Source organism: Hippocampus bargibanti, linkage group LG17 (genome assembly GCF_051943395.1).
Source record: "Hippocampus bargibanti isolate YZ-2025 linkage group LG17, ASM5194339v1, whole genome shotgun sequence".
NCBI classification, from domain to species: domain Eukaryota; kingdom Metazoa; phylum Chordata; class Actinopteri; order Syngnathiformes; family Syngnathidae; genus Hippocampus; species Hippocampus bargibanti.
Genome location: NC_142750.1, coordinates 4,851,657 through 4,867,866, shown reverse-complemented (window position 1 = coordinate 4,867,866; position 16,210 = coordinate 4,851,657). Strand labels below are relative to the sequence as shown.

The 16,210-nt window shown below is 39.9% G+C and overlaps 2 protein-coding genes across 2 annotated transcripts; both read left to right on the top strand.

Moving 5' to 3' along the window:
- Positions 1–344: 344 nt before the first annotated feature.
- Positions 345–10,438, top strand: retsat.2 (retinol saturase, tandem duplicate 2). Its single transcript, XM_089019384.1, has 11 exons — positions 345–579; positions 1,257–1,439; positions 1,518–1,759; positions 4,568–4,769; positions 5,995–6,192; positions 6,272–6,391; positions 7,632–7,770; positions 8,753–8,862; positions 8,960–9,129; positions 9,381–9,540; positions 9,687–10,438. The coding sequence occupies exons 1-11, from the start codon at positions 420–422 to the stop codon at positions 9,833–9,835; spliced, it is 1,833 nt and encodes a 610-aa protein (XP_088875510.1). The 5' UTR covers positions 345–419; the 3' UTR covers positions 9,836–10,438.
- A 254-nt stretch (positions 10,439–10,692) lies between these two features.
- Positions 10,693–15,434, top strand: cdk21 (cyclin-dependent kinase 21). The gene is made up of 8 exons (XM_089018625.1): positions 10,693–10,832; positions 11,595–11,839; positions 12,197–12,329; positions 13,197–13,364; positions 13,461–13,570; positions 13,636–13,686; positions 14,544–14,676; positions 15,039–15,434. Exons 2-8 carry the CDS (start codon positions 11,598–11,600, stop codon positions 15,114–15,116), a joined length of 915 nt encoding a protein of 304 aa, XP_088874751.1. The 5' UTR covers positions 10,693–10,832; positions 11,595–11,597; the 3' UTR covers positions 15,117–15,434.
- Positions 15,435–16,210: the final 776 nt, after the last annotated feature.

Sequence of the window (16,210 nt, the reverse complement as noted above, 5' to 3'; positions counted from 1 at the left end):
TTTGTATGTATATGTGTGTGTATAATATATATACACTGTGTATGTATGTGTGTGTATGTGGCGACCCCTGAGGGGAAAAGCCGAAAGGAAAAGAAGATGTGTATGTATATGTGTGTATGTATATATGTATGTGTGCCATATACGTATGTGTACATATGTGTGTGTGTGTGAGTGAGTATGTTTATATTGTATACAGTACAGTATATACTGTATTTGTTTGTGTGTGTGTCTTGTACATTACGTCCCTTCTAAAAGCTGCAGAATTTCCTGCGCCATGCTGATTGGTTAATCTAATACGGAAATGAGTTGTGATTTGTTGAAGGAATTAACCTTGTGTTTTGCTAGGCGGCACTTTCCCCCCTCCTCGCCGCACTTTGGCTGCAGTTTAGCGAGCAAGAGAAGGCAGAAGCAAAGCAACAATGTGGCTCACTGTGGTAATTCTTACCGTCACGTTGCTTGTTTTCTTTTTTAAATATGTCTTTGCTTCTTCGGGACCCAATCCCTTTCTGACTGACACGCGGGAACCCCTAAAGCCGATGGTCCTTAACCGGAAAGAGAAGAATAAGGTGTTGAAACAAGGTGAGCCCAGTTGTCATTGTATGTCTATTGAGTTCGTTGTATAACCTTTGGTCACACGAGGAACGTGTCATCGAATTAGTTTGTGTATTTTAGGGTTCGGATGACTTTAACTATGAACTCGAACAAACTAGGATTTTTTTTGTTCATTTGCACTTACGTGTTTGTCCTATCCGGGGTGTCATTTGTATTTCATCATTTGTGTCATTTGAGTTTCTTTTTGGGAGGGGTCAATAGAGCCCCGCAGATGCACATAATGTCTAATAGGCACGACTGTTTTTATAATTAATTAATTTTCCCTTAATAGTTAATGCGTTTAAAAAAAGCTCATAATGAAGACTTATCTGTCTGTACATTCCGCCACGATTACAGCATTTCTAACAGTGATGTCATCCGTACTTGTGTGCTCATTGTCATACTATGAGTAGTTGTTTTGGTTATTGTTTTATCGATGTATCTTTTCGCTACAGCTACTTTAAAACACAAACTATATGTGTTTTTTTTTGTGATAGACTTATTGGGATAGAGATTCATGATAAAATTGTTGAATAGGCATGAATTTCTACTGTCACCGCAATACTGATAACCAATAACTTTCCGTTGCACCAAACCATGATTGATTTTGATTTTATTCGTATGGTTGTCACATTTGATTATATGATCAACATTATTGTGTTCAGGCTTTCTGGCCAATAAAGTTCCAGACAATTTGGATGCAGTCATCATCGGCAGCGGGATCGGTGGGCTCGGCCTGGCTGTAATACTGGCTAAGGTTGGAAAGAAAGTTCTGGTTTTGGAACAGCATGACCGGGCCGGCGGATGCTGCCACACATTCACCGAGAAGGGTTTTGAGTTCGACGTCGGTAAGAACGTTTGCGATTGTTGATTTTTTTTTGGGGGTCAAAATACAGGAATTGATATGATGCGTTTGTGTACCATAGGAATCCACTACATTGGCGACTTGCTGGAACATAAGCCATTCCGCTGCATGTTGGACCAGCTGACCAATGGACAGCTACAGTGGGAACCACTGGAGAACCCGTTTGACCATGTCGTGATAGGGCCGCCAGAAAACCGCCGCCATTATCCCATCTACAGCGGGCGCACACGCTTCCCTGAGGAACTGAAGAAGTGTTTTCCGGGCGAGGAGGCAGCCATCGATGAGTACATGCGACTAGTCAAGGTAAGTCGTGTCTGTCGTTTGGATATCATTTCATAATTGGAGGTACATTTTTTTTTACTGTACTTTGATTGTTTAGTTGTCTGATGATTTTTGATATTTTTTTATTTTAATCCTTGGTTTGAAAACTTTATTTTTATTTCTTACTTTATACAATACAATACATATTGATTTATATAGTGCTTTAAAGGACAACCGACACCTCCGGACAAGTTGTGTCCATAATTTGTAAAATGACTTCAAATGACTTCTACTGAGCGTATTTTACAAAGATTCCACCGCATATAGCTATATTTTACGTTTTAAGACTCGCGCTGAATATTCAGGAAGTCTTGTTTTCGAGTTGATGACAATGCCTGACGTGACGTCACGTCAGGAACGCCCCCTGACTGAGAAAGCGACACAATGCATTTTGGGTACTTTGTTTGGTCTGAAAACTTCGTGTTGATCGCTGTTGATTGTTGCAGTTTTAGCACACTTTAAGCAGTGTCTGAAACTCATGACAAAAAGTTAGCGGACACCAGGGCAGACAACTCTGAAAAGTTGCCTGCCTGGCCATGAAGTTGCCTGCCTGGACATGAAGTTGCCTGCCCCATTTTTCACAACTTGAAACACAATAAGACGACTAATCGCAAAAAAAAGCACTGTTGCGAAGTATAAATGATTTTTTTTTTAATTAAGGAAGTACCTACCACAAATGCTCCCTTGCTTAATTTATGGTAAATATCCCTCACTGAAGATTTTGCTCCAGTTGTCGTTTGTCGTCATGGTGCACAATGCAAAGTTTGCGTTGCGTTGTCTGCTAAAAGCCACGTGGCCCCTCTTTCTAAGCGCCTTTCAAAACTCTCAAGTACACTTTACAGTACACTCAAGCACACTTTACAGTCACACAAAACAGGCTTCTGATTGGCTGCTGTGCCGAGTATGCAAATTGCCAAGCGAACGTTCGTTTGGCAATTTGCTTGTAGATTTTGCATTTTTGAATAAAAACGTTTAATTTGAAAAAAAATCTTTCTTTTTTTTTTTTTTTTTTTTTTTGTTCCTTGAAGAAGTTGTCGGCCACCCGGGCCGAGACATTTTGATGAAAAAGTTGTACGGGCCTCCGGACAGACGTTATTTCAAACACTGCTTTAAGTCATTTTTATTGGTGTTTTGCATTGGTGTTTAAAAATATCAGCCTGCATGTTTTGGGTATTTTAGATGCTATAAAACGTTTTTCTGATGTCAGGAAACCAAAAAATGGTGTCGGTTGTCCTTTAACAACAGCTGCAACAAAGCGCTTTGTCATAATAGGCTAGAAAAGGAAAAATAAAATGCTGATGACTTGTAAAGCAGATGCCAAAGTATAAAGTACTTCTAGAAAAACGACACGAGGTCCAACAGGCTCCTTGTGAGATAAAACATGTACTACACAAGACGATAAGAATGCATTACTTCAACACCTTCCTTCCGCGGAGGCCACGCCTAAATAGCAAATGTCTAAGTGAACCGATATAGTTGCTAAACTGCCAAAACTAAACATTTTTCCCCTCAGAAGAAATCATGCTTCTAATGAGTCAGATTTTACTAGATATTATTATATTTTATGTAATCTTTAAAAATGCTGAAATCAAATAAGGCTCGCTTACCAGTAGCCACGCGGCATATCGCCAGCAGCAGTTACACAAGTGCAACGTGAAAAAGCCTTAACTTCACGCTCGCTTAACACAAAACGTTAACTCATTCACTGCTAGACGATGTGCAAAAATCTGTCCGATCCATTGCCAGGGTTTTTGTCATTTTCACTCAAATTCTAGGACCGACACAATATTGAGTTTTAGGACTACATACACATTCAATGTAGCATAAGAAACTCTCTTCTTTCATCAGAAAAAAAGAGTTAATTCCCAAATTCTATAATAATAATATAATAATAATAATAATAATACATTTCATTTCTAAGCGCCTTTCAAAACTCTCAAGGTCACTTTATAGTCACAGGAGAAGTTTTGTTTCTGTGGGTGAGCAGCGGCAGCGTTCATACAACCTGGAAGCTAGCTAGCAAATAGCAAGCTATCTAGATAGCTAACTACATAACCAGCTAATTAGTCAGATATGGGTCTGGAGTTATCTGAACTTGAAATGAGGGTGTCTGTACAAAATACAATACACATATTAATTTAAAAAGCGCTTTAAAAACAACTGGAACAAAGCACTAACATGAACAAAAGGCAAAAGCTTCCCCCTCGTGGAGGAGAACAAACATTGCCAGGGGTCTGACCAGCGCTTTATCGGCACACACCCGACATAAAAAAAATCAATGCATGGTAAGAAACCTTCGACCCTCTTCTTTGATCAGAAAAAAATAGTTGCAGTATTTTCTGGACTATAAGGCGCAGCTTCAAACAAATGACATTTAAAAATGTTTCCATGCATAAGGTGCACCGCATTATAAGGGACACCTTCAATTAATGCACATATTTTAAAATGTTTTCAATACATATGAGGCGCATGGTCAGCTTTTGAAAAAAATATTTTCTTTTAGGTGTGCCTTATAGTGCAGAAAATACGGTAATTCCTTATATGGGTCTGGAGTTATCTGAACTTGAAATGGGGTCGGATGTACAAAAGGCAAATTCTGCCCCCTCGTGGGAGGGCGAAACATTGCCAGAGGTCTGGCCAGCGCTTTATCGGCAAGAAAACCCATAACCCGAACAAATTCGGGTATTGCGCTCCACATCATGTTTTCAATACCCGAATAAATTCGGGAATGGCAGTGAATGAGTTAAGATCTCAGACTTTCATGAACACATGATTTTGTTGTATCCGCAGAAAACGGGCCGAGGCATTTGGCTCATGGCCATGCTGAAGCACCTGCCAGCCTTCTTGGCCCAGTTGGTTGTCCGCAGCGGTGTGAGCAAATATCTGTCGGCTTTCTTCAAAATGGCGCCCCGCAGCTTGACTGAAGTCGTCAATGGGCTGACGGAGAACAAGGACCTCAGGGCCGTCTTATCTTACATTTTCGGCACTTACGGTAGGTTGCTTGTTTTGTTCACAACCCTCCACTGCATTTGGTTACTTTCATCGCACAGATTTGAACAATAACGTTAGTGCTTACACGGCCTAGAGTTACCCTGCCTTGTCCGCCATTATGGTTGTCCGCCAGACTTGCTAATATCGGTTACTTATGTACTCCAACGTCTGTGCTCGCACTTGTACGAGGATGTCCTAGTTGGTCCGTTCTTTTGATAATCCATTAACTCATTCACTGCCATTCACAGATTTAGTTGGGAATTGAAAATATGATGTCGAGCGCCATTCCCGAATTTGTTTGGGCTTTGTTTTTTAATGCTTGGGTGTCGATAAAGCGCTCGCCATGGCCTCTGGTAATGTTTTTTTTTTTTTTTTTCCACATGGGGGCAGCATTTCTTTTTTGTTCCAGTTGTTAAAGCCCTATAAATACCAATATATATGTTTGGTCAGCTGCCCTCATTTCATACTCATATAACTCCAGACCCATATAATTTAGGAATTAACTCTTTTCTGATGAAACAAGAGAGTCTTGGGTTTTTTTCTTACACTGCATTGAATGTTGATGTAGTCCTAAAACTCAATATTCTGTGGGTCCTGGAATTCAAGTGACAATGACAAAAACCCTGACACTGGAGTGGACACATTTTTGCACATCGTCTGGCAGTGAATGAGTTAAAGTAGATTCAATACCCAACACGCTGGCGCGAATGGCTGCCGCTGCTTACCCACAGAAAAAAAAGTTATTCTCCCGTGACTGTAAATAATAATAATAATAATACATTTTATTTTAAGCGCCTTTCAAAGCTTTCAAGGACAGTTTACAGTCACAAACAAGCATAGGTACTATAACAAGTAAAATCCAATCACAAATAGAATACAATAAATAAAATTAGGAATAGAAACAAGAGATAGAGCTACACAGAAAATACAATTTTAAATAGGTGGGTTTTGAGCTGGGATTTGAATGTGGGAAGAGAATCGATGTTACGAATTTTGGGAGGAAGTGAGTTTCAGAGTTTGGGGGCAGAGCAGCTGAAAGCTCTGCGCCCCATCGTGCTGAGACGGGCAAGGGGGGCACATAGAGGTGGAGGGAGGAAGATTATTATTATTATTATTATTATTATTATTATTATTATTATTACTAATGTTAGCCTTGATGCTATTGCTAGCACAACTCAAGAAATCTCCCCCTATCCGTGTGCTTGACTTTCTCCATCCTCATCCAGGTAATATGCCAAAAGAGGCCAGTTTTGCCATGCACAGCCTGCTGATCAATCACTACCTGAACGGCGCCTGGTACCCCAAAGGCGGCTCGAGCGAGATTGCTTACCACATGATCCCCATCATCGAGAAAGCAGGTGGCGCCGTCCTGGTACGAGCCCCCGTAAACCGCATTCTGTTCAACGGCGCACGGGAAGCGTGTGGTGAGTCGAATTTCCGTGTCGATATTGCAACGCGGCTACTTTTGTTTGGCTTTGGTATTTTACGGTATGTCTCCATTAGGTGTGAGTGTTAAGAAGGGAGAGGAGGAGGTGCATATCTATGCTCCAATGGTCATCTCCAACGCGGGTATCTTCAACACCTACCAGAAACTTCTGCCCAAAGAGCTCCAGACTGTGCCGGGTAATTCATAAAAAAATTAAAAAATGGCGATCACTCATGATTGAGGATGGATGTGGCGTGCCGTGCAGGTCACCCTGAGGCCTTCAGTAGTGCTGCGTCTGAATCGAAGAGCTACGAGTGTGGTGTGAGATTACCACACGTCCACTAGAGGGTGCCATTGGCCAGGAAATAACTTGTGACTTGAAGAACATTAAGAAATACAGTAAAGTCTCGTTATATCAATATCGATAGTCCCGGTTATATCGATACTATTTCTATGCACGCACGGGGAAAATTACATGCAAACAGGGTCGGATATATCGATAGTCCCGGTTTTATCGATATTTTTTCGGACTCCCTTGAATATCGATATAACGAGACTTTACTGTACTGTCATTAAACTGTTAAAAAAAATTCCTATGAACGTGTGGATTCACGATAACCTCATAAAATTGCACTTATTATTTGCTCCTTTTGCTAGCTTATGAGCTGTCCAACATTTTTTAATAATGTCCGTCGCTTATAAATGAAATGTATTATTATCTAGCTCCCTGGCCGGCTATCTAGCTAGCTATCTATTAGCTATATAGCTGTCTAGCTGGCTGGCTATCTATCTAGCTGGCTAGCTATTAGCTATCTAACCCAGAGTAATACTTGCGCAAAACCCCAAAAAAAAAAAAAAAAATCAATTCGCTCTTTCATATTCCGCTAAGCCCACAATTGCGACCAATAACGAGGCGCGAGTCACACCAGCGTTTAGTGGCCACATTCCCAAAAAAAATCTGAGCAATGCAAATGGTAAAAATTATTCTAATAGGCCACCATAAATTGTTATATACTGTATTTCTACTAAGTTTACCCAATTAGCTATCTAGCTAGTTTTCAAGCTAGCTACACTAGCTAGCTAGCTATTTGCTATCTATTAGCTATCAGCTATCTCGCTGGCTCACTAGCTATCTCACTACCTACCTATTAGCTATCTAGCTAGCTATCTATTGACTAGCTAACTAGCTTTCTATCTATTTGACTGAATTCTGGCGCGTGTGGCTGCCGCTGCTCACCCACAGCAAAACTTATGCCGTGACTGTAAAGTGACCTTGAGAGTTTTGAAAGGCGCTTAAAAATGACATTTATTATTATTAAAATACACCATTCATTGTGGGTGTTCCTTATAAACCGGAAAATACGGTACTTCATCAGTTGAGATGTGCCCATTAAAATCCATACATTGGCTCTATTTATTTGCATTTTATTTTCATAGCAATCCAGAAGCAGTTGAGCTTGATGAAGAACGGGTCAGGCGGCCTTAGCATCTTTATCGGACTGGATGGCACCAAGGAGGAACTTGGCCTCAAAGCTGACAACTACTGGATCTTTGCGGAGAACAATTTCGATGAACTGTAAGTTGAATATTCTGCTTTATCAATAACACCAGGGAACTGTTTTAAATAGGGAGCTGCAGATATGTGCACATTTTACATTTTAACAGCAAAACAAAAATACAGGAGCTGCAGTAAAGAACAAAAATTACACTTTCAAAATAAAAGCAGTGTGTAAGCCACTCGTTCAAAATCTAATTTAAATCCATTACTGCACTTAAAAAGCCTGTTAAACCTACCAAAATACAAGTAAATAAAATATCTGTTTGCTATCTATTAGCTATCTAGCTGGCTGTCTATCTATTTATTAGCTATGTTGCTATATAGCTATGAGCTATGTCCTTGAGTGTTTTGAAAGGCGATTATAAATACAGTGTATTAGTATTATTATTAGCTATCATCTGTTAGCTAGCTAGCTTCCTATCCATTTGTGTTACTTCCGGGTTGAGTGAATGCTGTCGCGTGTGGCTGCCGCTGCTCACCCACAGAAAAACTCGACTGTAAAGTGACCTTGAGAGTTTTGAAAGGCGCTTATAAATGAAATGGATTATTATTCCACCAACGTCCCTGATCCACTGCTGAAAAGGATGCTTTGATCCTCTCCTCTTTCATTTAGAACTGCTTCATGTCACAAAGAGGATACAGCAAGTGCTGAAGAATCAATGATTCTGTGACTTTGTGTTGTCATATTTTTGTTATTTAGTTTTTGGATTTTGTTTCTCTACTTCTTTCTTACCTTTCCTCTTCCTTTCATAACTTTGCAGCTGTGTTACTTCCGGGTAGAGTGAACGCTGGCGCGAATGGCTGCCGCTGCTCACCCGCACAAAAAAAAGTTCTTATCCCGTGACTGTAACGTGTCCTTGAGACTTTTGAAAGGTGCTTAGAAATTAAATGTATTATTATTATTATTATTATTTATTATTATTATTATTATTATTATTTATTTGTGAGGACATTTTACGAGAGGTCTTATTTTTGCTTGTTTGCCGTTTTTGTCCCCGAGGGTGACAAAGTACCAGGACGGCGATAGAGAGGGGTCGAGTAAAAGCATTCCACTCCTGTTTGTCGCCTCCCCTTCCGCTAAGGATCCTACCTGGGAAGAGAGGTCACCAGGTACTAGCATTTCAATCTGGTGAAGCAGCATGTGGCTTAAGTATGTGCTCTGCACAATTTACGACAGCGATTGACAGTTTTCGGTTGTATGCTGTAGGCAAGTCCACGTTGAGTTTGGTCAGTTTCGCCAATTATGACTGGTTCGAGGAGTGGAAGAACGACAAGGTGACCAACCGAGGATCCGACTACAAGGAGTTAAAGGAGGCGTTCATTGAGACGGCACTGCGAGTGGTGCTGGATATCTTCCCCCAAATCACCAGGGACAAGGTAATGTTAGCATTAACGTTAGCAACGTGTATCAAAGTCAGCTTTATTGTCAAATATGCTAATATGCATGACATAGAGCACAGATGAAATTACTGTCCTCTCTGACCCAGTGTGCAAGGCACTATAATGACTTTAACAAACATAATAAACACGAAAACGCCAATTTGAGGCGAGAGGGGAGCCGTATGTTACATCACCCGGATGTTGTTAGAAAATGGATGAATGAATCAAATTTTCCCACTTGGGTTCAGGTGGAATACATTGACGCAGGAACTCCCATTACAAACGTGCACTACATCGGCGCTCCCAAAGGCGAGATCTACGGGGCAGACCACAGCACCAAGCGCTTCACCCCGGAGGTCACCGCCAACTTGAGACCCCAGACGCCATTCAAGAACCTCTATTTGACAGGTAGACACATCGTTCAATTTACTGAACCATAAGCCACGTGTTTTACACTTTGAAATACATGTATGTCACAAAAACAAAAAAAAAAACCTCATCCATCACGTCTTCCAATCGGTTTCTGTATTCACACGTCAGTTTATGTGTCGTAGGTCAGGATGTGTTCGTATGTGGCTTCGCGGGCGCACTAGCCGGCGCGCTCACCTGCGGCTCGGCTATCCTTCATCGCAACCTGCACTTGGACACTATCATGCTGGCCAAGAAGACCAAGTTTATCAACAACAAATTGAAAGGGGTGTAAGCTGCAGAAAAAGCAGCCTGGTTGACAAACGGGGTTTATTCATAAGATAATGATACACAAACCATTGCTGTTGTCTACAGTGCCTTTAAATATGTGAAAAATGCATAATATATGCTAAAATATACGCAATTACCATGTAAAATATTTTTATATATAATATATTTATTTAAATAGTAAATTTAGAATGACATAATTGTACAGATGCTCCCAACTTACGAACGAGATACGTTACGAACGGTCGTAAGGTGAATTCGTTCATAAGTTGTTTTTTGTATAGGAATGTATGTTTAAGGCTTATATAAGTATGTTTAAGGTTTATATAAGTATGTTTAAGGCTTGTATAACTAACCTATATGCTATATAAACATATGTACCGGCATATGTACAACTGGAGAGAATACTCTCTTTATATATTACTAAAAAAGCGCTCGTTTCCACCGTTGTTTGTACCTTGAATGTTTGTAAGTAGGGACGCGTCTGTATTACATTTTTTATTACATTATATTATACTCAAGTCTGGTCATCTGCAGTCAACCATACCCTATTTTTGTTTGTAAAATGTTAAGTAATGTAGTGCCTATTAAAACACAACCGTGTAAATGACGACGAATTCGTCTTTTCCTTATTCTGTTTTTTCTTCATTTGGTACACTCCTGAGCCAAGCACTATTTGTATTTTGTATCGTATTCTTTGTGATACAATTGAAAGACTGAATTAATTCTTACTCTGACAGTATTTTTCTGAGATAACATTTTAAAGAAAAAAAAATACCTGAATTAAATACAGTTACTTATAAATACGGATATTAAATGTACACGATACTCGGTAGTGCGCATGGACAGAGCATTCGTTCCCACACGCGAACGGCTGGTGTTCACGTTTAGTTTTTCTTATTTTGTCGATTTGCATTTTATCGTGTGTGTATTTTTTTTTTTGCGGGAGGGCTGCCACGTTGTTTTGGGTTGCAAGTGACAAGAAGCGAGATACTTTTAATAAGGTAACGTTATCAGAAAAGCCAGGAACTGCATTGTAGTTATAGAAATGGTAGCTTGTGAAGACTACGAGGAAACCTGCTAATTGGATAAGACTCAAGTTTGCTCGTCACTTGACACGTTTAGTGTACGTTGTATTGTTAAACAAAAGTGTCTTTTTAATGAAGTAATAATAATTGTAATTTGTATAATAACATGAAAAATCAAGTTATTACGATACGCCAGTGCCTGAACCTGATTGGACATGCGCAAAACGCGGTATTTTTTTTCCATACGTTGAGATCACCGCCATGATGAATGTGGCAAATTCGAGAGAACGCCAAGTCAAAAATTACCTTCGTTAGGTACGACTGAGCAACGACATTCGTTGTATTTGTCCATTATGGAATTTGGGGGGGGGGGGGGCATTGACAGGCGTCATGTCAAATATCACACCCAGCATTTTATATTCAGTAATTTATAAAATGCTATTAATTCATTTATAAACTGTTAACTGTACAACTAAATGGTGACACGCTAGATGTGATGCTTTTCCTGCTGACTACTTTCTCATCTGTTTATCTTCAGAAAATTTACCAACGCACTGCTATCAGAGCAGTTACAACAGGGCAATTTGCCCAAAAAAATACATAAAATGACTTCCCCCTCAAGTCCAGTCTTTTTTGAATATGCTGCTTGCCATACATTCAGTTGGACAGTTTCACCCATTTCCCACGAAGCTCATTCATTTGCATCTTCTCTAACTGCTTTACTTTTCCACATCCAAGGTGATGGACGCTGGCGCAAATTTGCTTATCTATGAGCTGCTGACGGAGATTGGTCAGGGCTCCTATGGCAAGGTGTACAAAGCCAGGGAATTGGGAGACGGAGGGCGCCTCCTAGCGGTAAAGAAGTTCCACTTCTGCAGCGAGGCGTCGTTATCGTCGAACGACAACGGCATTCCTCCCTACATAATCCGTGAGGTGGCGCTGCTCGATAGGATGAAGTACTTCCAACACCCCAACGTTGTCAAGTAAGAGCAATGGTTAACGCGTCGACCTTTCCCAAAATATGCAAGGCAGGCTAATGGAACACTTGAAATTATTCCTATGTGTGATTGTAAGCGTGAATGGTTGTTCGTCTGCCTGTGCTCTACGATTGGCTGCTAACCAGTTCAGGATGGTTTTAATAGTTTTAGGTTTGATTTATTACATTAGCTCCAGCACTCCCCCCCCCCCCCCCCCCGCTACCCTTGTAAGGATAAAGACGATAGTAAAATGGATAGATGAATGTATGTTTACAATTTTTTTTTAAAAATGAATATTTTAAGACCATATCATCCAACACGAAAAAAATAGTTCATACAAATTCCTCTTCTTTGACTGTGCAGGTTGTTGGACGCAACCGCTACGTTGGTAGGGAGGTCATTGGACCTCACTTTAGTGTTGGAATACATTGACCAGGACCTGTCCACTTACCTATCTGTCGCCCATCCATCTGGACTCAGCCGGGATAACATTAAGGTAAGAAAAATAATACAGTCGTAATATTAATATGTAATACTTCATTGGTTCTTATCCCGTGACTGTAAAGTGTCCTTGACAGTTTTGAAAGGCTCTTATAAATAAATTGTATTATGATCATTTCCATACTGGTTCTAAAATCGGTGCACTATCTAGCTGGCTCACTGACTATCTGGCTAGCTATCTATTAGCTAGCTAGCTAGCTAGCGTTCTATCTATTTGAGTTATTCCGGGTTGAGTGAACACTGGCGCGTGTGGCTGCCACTGCGTACCCACAGAAAAACTTTTCCTGTGACTGTAAAGTAGCCTCGAGTGTTTTGAAAGGCGTTTATGAATGAAATTTATCATTATCATTATTTTCAGTATTATCAGTATTATTGTTATTAAACCAGATAACGTGATGTTTATCATTCTGCTACAATTCCACCAGGGGGTGCTGTTCACCAACTAAAACCCCACCTCTCAAGCCCTTTGTCGCTTTTGTTTGACTCTTGGGGCCATGTTATTTTATGTATTACAGTAAAGTCTCGTTATATCGATATCGGTTATATCGATAGTACTGCTTATTACGATACTATTTCTATGAACGCAAGGAGAAAATTTACATGCTGCAAGATCGGATATATCGATAGTCCGGTTATATCGATATTTTTTCCGACTCCCGAGAATATCGATATAACGAGACTTTACTGTATTTTTAACAATCAGGTAGTAGAATCAGGGAAATTCTGACTATAGTCGTACAAAAAGTTTAATGTTTATACTCAATTGTAATGTGAATGTAACTATATTATTATTAAATTGTTCAGCAAATTTCTTAGTTGATCCACATGACAAAAGAACTAAAGAGATACTGCGTGCTTCCAGTCCGTGATGCTGCAGGTGATGCGCGGCCTGGATTTCCTGCATGCCAATATTGTGCTGCACCGTGACCTCAAACCGGCTAACATCCTGGTCAGCAGCAGCGGCCTGGTTAAAATCACAGACTTCGGCATGTCTCGCTTGTACACTTACAACATGGCTCTCACACCAGGGGTATGTCCACCATTACACTATTGTGTTTATTACAGAAAGTGTGTTAGGGAGTGGGAAAAAAAGTGTCTTTTTTTTTTTTTTTTTTTGCCACTGCAGGTTGTCACATTGTGGTATCGAGCTCCCGAAGTGCTGCTCAAATCTTCTTACATGTCATCTGTGGACATGTGGAGCATGGGTTGCATCTTTGCTGAGCTCTTCCTGCTTAAGTAAACACATCACTCATGACTTTGGACATGAAGATGACATATTGACGTGATCGTTTATCCCGCAGGCCGCTCTTTAATGGAATCAATGAGGCGCAGCAGCTTCAAAAAATCTTTGAGTGAGTATTTGCTTGTGCGGTGTTCTTCAACAGATCATTCGAAACAGGAATATGAGGGATATTAGCGATGAGCCAAGCTGTATTTAATATCGCCGTTTACATAGAAAGGAGTCAAGTGTGAATACTTGGATCTAATTTGGATTAGATTAAGCACCATTGGGATGAAATTGGCAGTGGCCCCTATTTAACTCATTCACTGCCATTGTCAAATTTATTTAGGAATTGAAAAAATGTGAACGTGGAGCACCATTCCCGAATTTGTTCGGGTTTTGGTTTTTCTTGCCGGGGGTGCCGATAAATCACTGGTCAGACCTCTGGAAATGTTTTTTCCCTTCCACGAGGGGGCTACATTTGCCTTTTGTCCATGGTAGTGCTTTGCTACAGCTTCAGCTGTTGTTGAAGCGCTATATAAATCAATATGTATTTTGTACAGCCACCCCCATTTCAAGCTCAGATAACTCCAGACCCATATAACTTAGCAAGTAACTCTTTTTTTTCTGTTGAAAGAAGACAGTCTAAGGTTTGTGACTCTGTATCGAATGTTTATGTAGTCCAAAAAGTCAATATTCTGTGGGTCCTGCAATTTGAGTGAAAATGACAAAAACCCTGGCACTGGAGTGCACGCATTTTTGCACATCGTCTGGCAATGAATGTGTTAATAAAAACTTGTCAAAAGGTGTTAGCTGTTTATTGTAATTTTTATTTTTTTAATCAATAATTTGCTATTTTTCAATGAAAGGGATATTTTCATGACGTAAGCAATGTTTTCGTCCAATTAAAACATCTCGAGCATTTTTCTTTCTTTTCTTTCGTTCATTTAATTTAATTGGAGGCTCATTATTTTACAACCATTTTAGGTTCATCGGTTTGCCAAGCGAGAATGAGTGGCCCCAGAACAGCCCTGTGATCTACTCACTCAACATGGGCCCCAAAAATCCACAACCCCATCTGCTGTTCTCGCTGAAACCCTACGAGAGAGACCTTCTTCTGGTGAGTTGCTCAAAGTATCATCTAATACAATACAATACAATACAATACAATACAATACAGGACGGTACAATACAAATTGATATATCGCTTTCATAACAGCTGAAGTTGTAACAAAGCGCTTAACATGGACAGTTATCATATACATGAAATAAAGCAGTCACAAAGATAGTAGAAAACATCCAGGCTCTGCAAAATATTTATATGATCACATTTTCTAATGGATGTTGTACGTCACTAGCACTAACACTATCAACATGACTGCAGAACGACTATTTTAGTCTGTTGTGCCAGTGGAAAAAAAAAACAAATTCTTGAGCGTCATTCCTCTTTTTTCTTCCTTTCTTTCTTTTTTTTAACTGTAGCAATGTTTGACCTTCACGCCGAGCCGCCGCATCTCGGCCTCCAGAGCTCTCACTCACCCCTTCTTCAACCAGGAATGAGGAAAAGTATTCACTCCATTGCATTGTTGTTGTTACATGTCTACTAAATATTACTAGCACCTTAAAACGGACACTTTTTTTTCGTTATATCAAACTCACCTGTGACGAGGCTGCACTTTATGTTTTGTTAAAAAAAATTACGGTTTTTGAGGCCTGATCACCTAATTATGTCACAGAGTAATTTCAGATAGATATTTTGTGTAGAACCGTTTATAATCAATGTTGCTTTTAAGAGCGGTCCAAGCCTTTTTATGGCTGACTTGTTAAAAAAAATATTAAAAAATATGTTTTTCCCATAATTATAGTGCTGCCCAAATTTCTTAATCACATAACTTGTTCAAAATGGATCAATACTTTTTTTTTTTATAAAGTGGCTCATTGCCACATTTCCATATCTCGCTGAACATTATTATCAGTAGCAAATGGTTCTAACGTTGCAACTATGCTTACATCTTAGCTTGGACAGTGGAAACACTTAATTTCACAGCAGCAAAGTGATGAAAGTATGAGGAAAGGAAACGAAGAAGTAGAAAAACAAAACACAGGACCTGCTGTAAAGGCAGCTATTCTCGCGGCGGCATCTTGAAATAAAAAAAAAAATTAGGATAATAAAATAAAAATAAATAAATAGCAAATAATGTGACAACACAAAAGACATCGACAGTAATTCAATCAAGGAGAGGATCAAAGCGTCCTTTTCACCAGTGGATCAAGGACGTCATGGTGAAATGCGCACGTCTGCTACGAGCTAAATGTAAAAAGAAAACACGAAGCCGTAGCATCCATTGACGAAAAGAGACTGTCTCACGTCTCCTGTCCCACGTAAATCCGCTTCAATTCCAAGCTGCGACAGTTCCACATACCCAACTGTGATGTAACAGTCAAGAAGCATTTTAATTGGTTGTTTAATTTCACACTCAATAGCTCGGCAGTCACTTCAGACACGCAACGTTTTGTACATAAACACATATTCGTCCCAAGTATCCTTTCACCTCACCATAGAAATGTTGATGTTTGCTGTCAGTTATTACCGTATTTTCTTGACTGTCCTTAAACGCCACACCCAGTGCTCACTATACCTCCTTCAATGACAA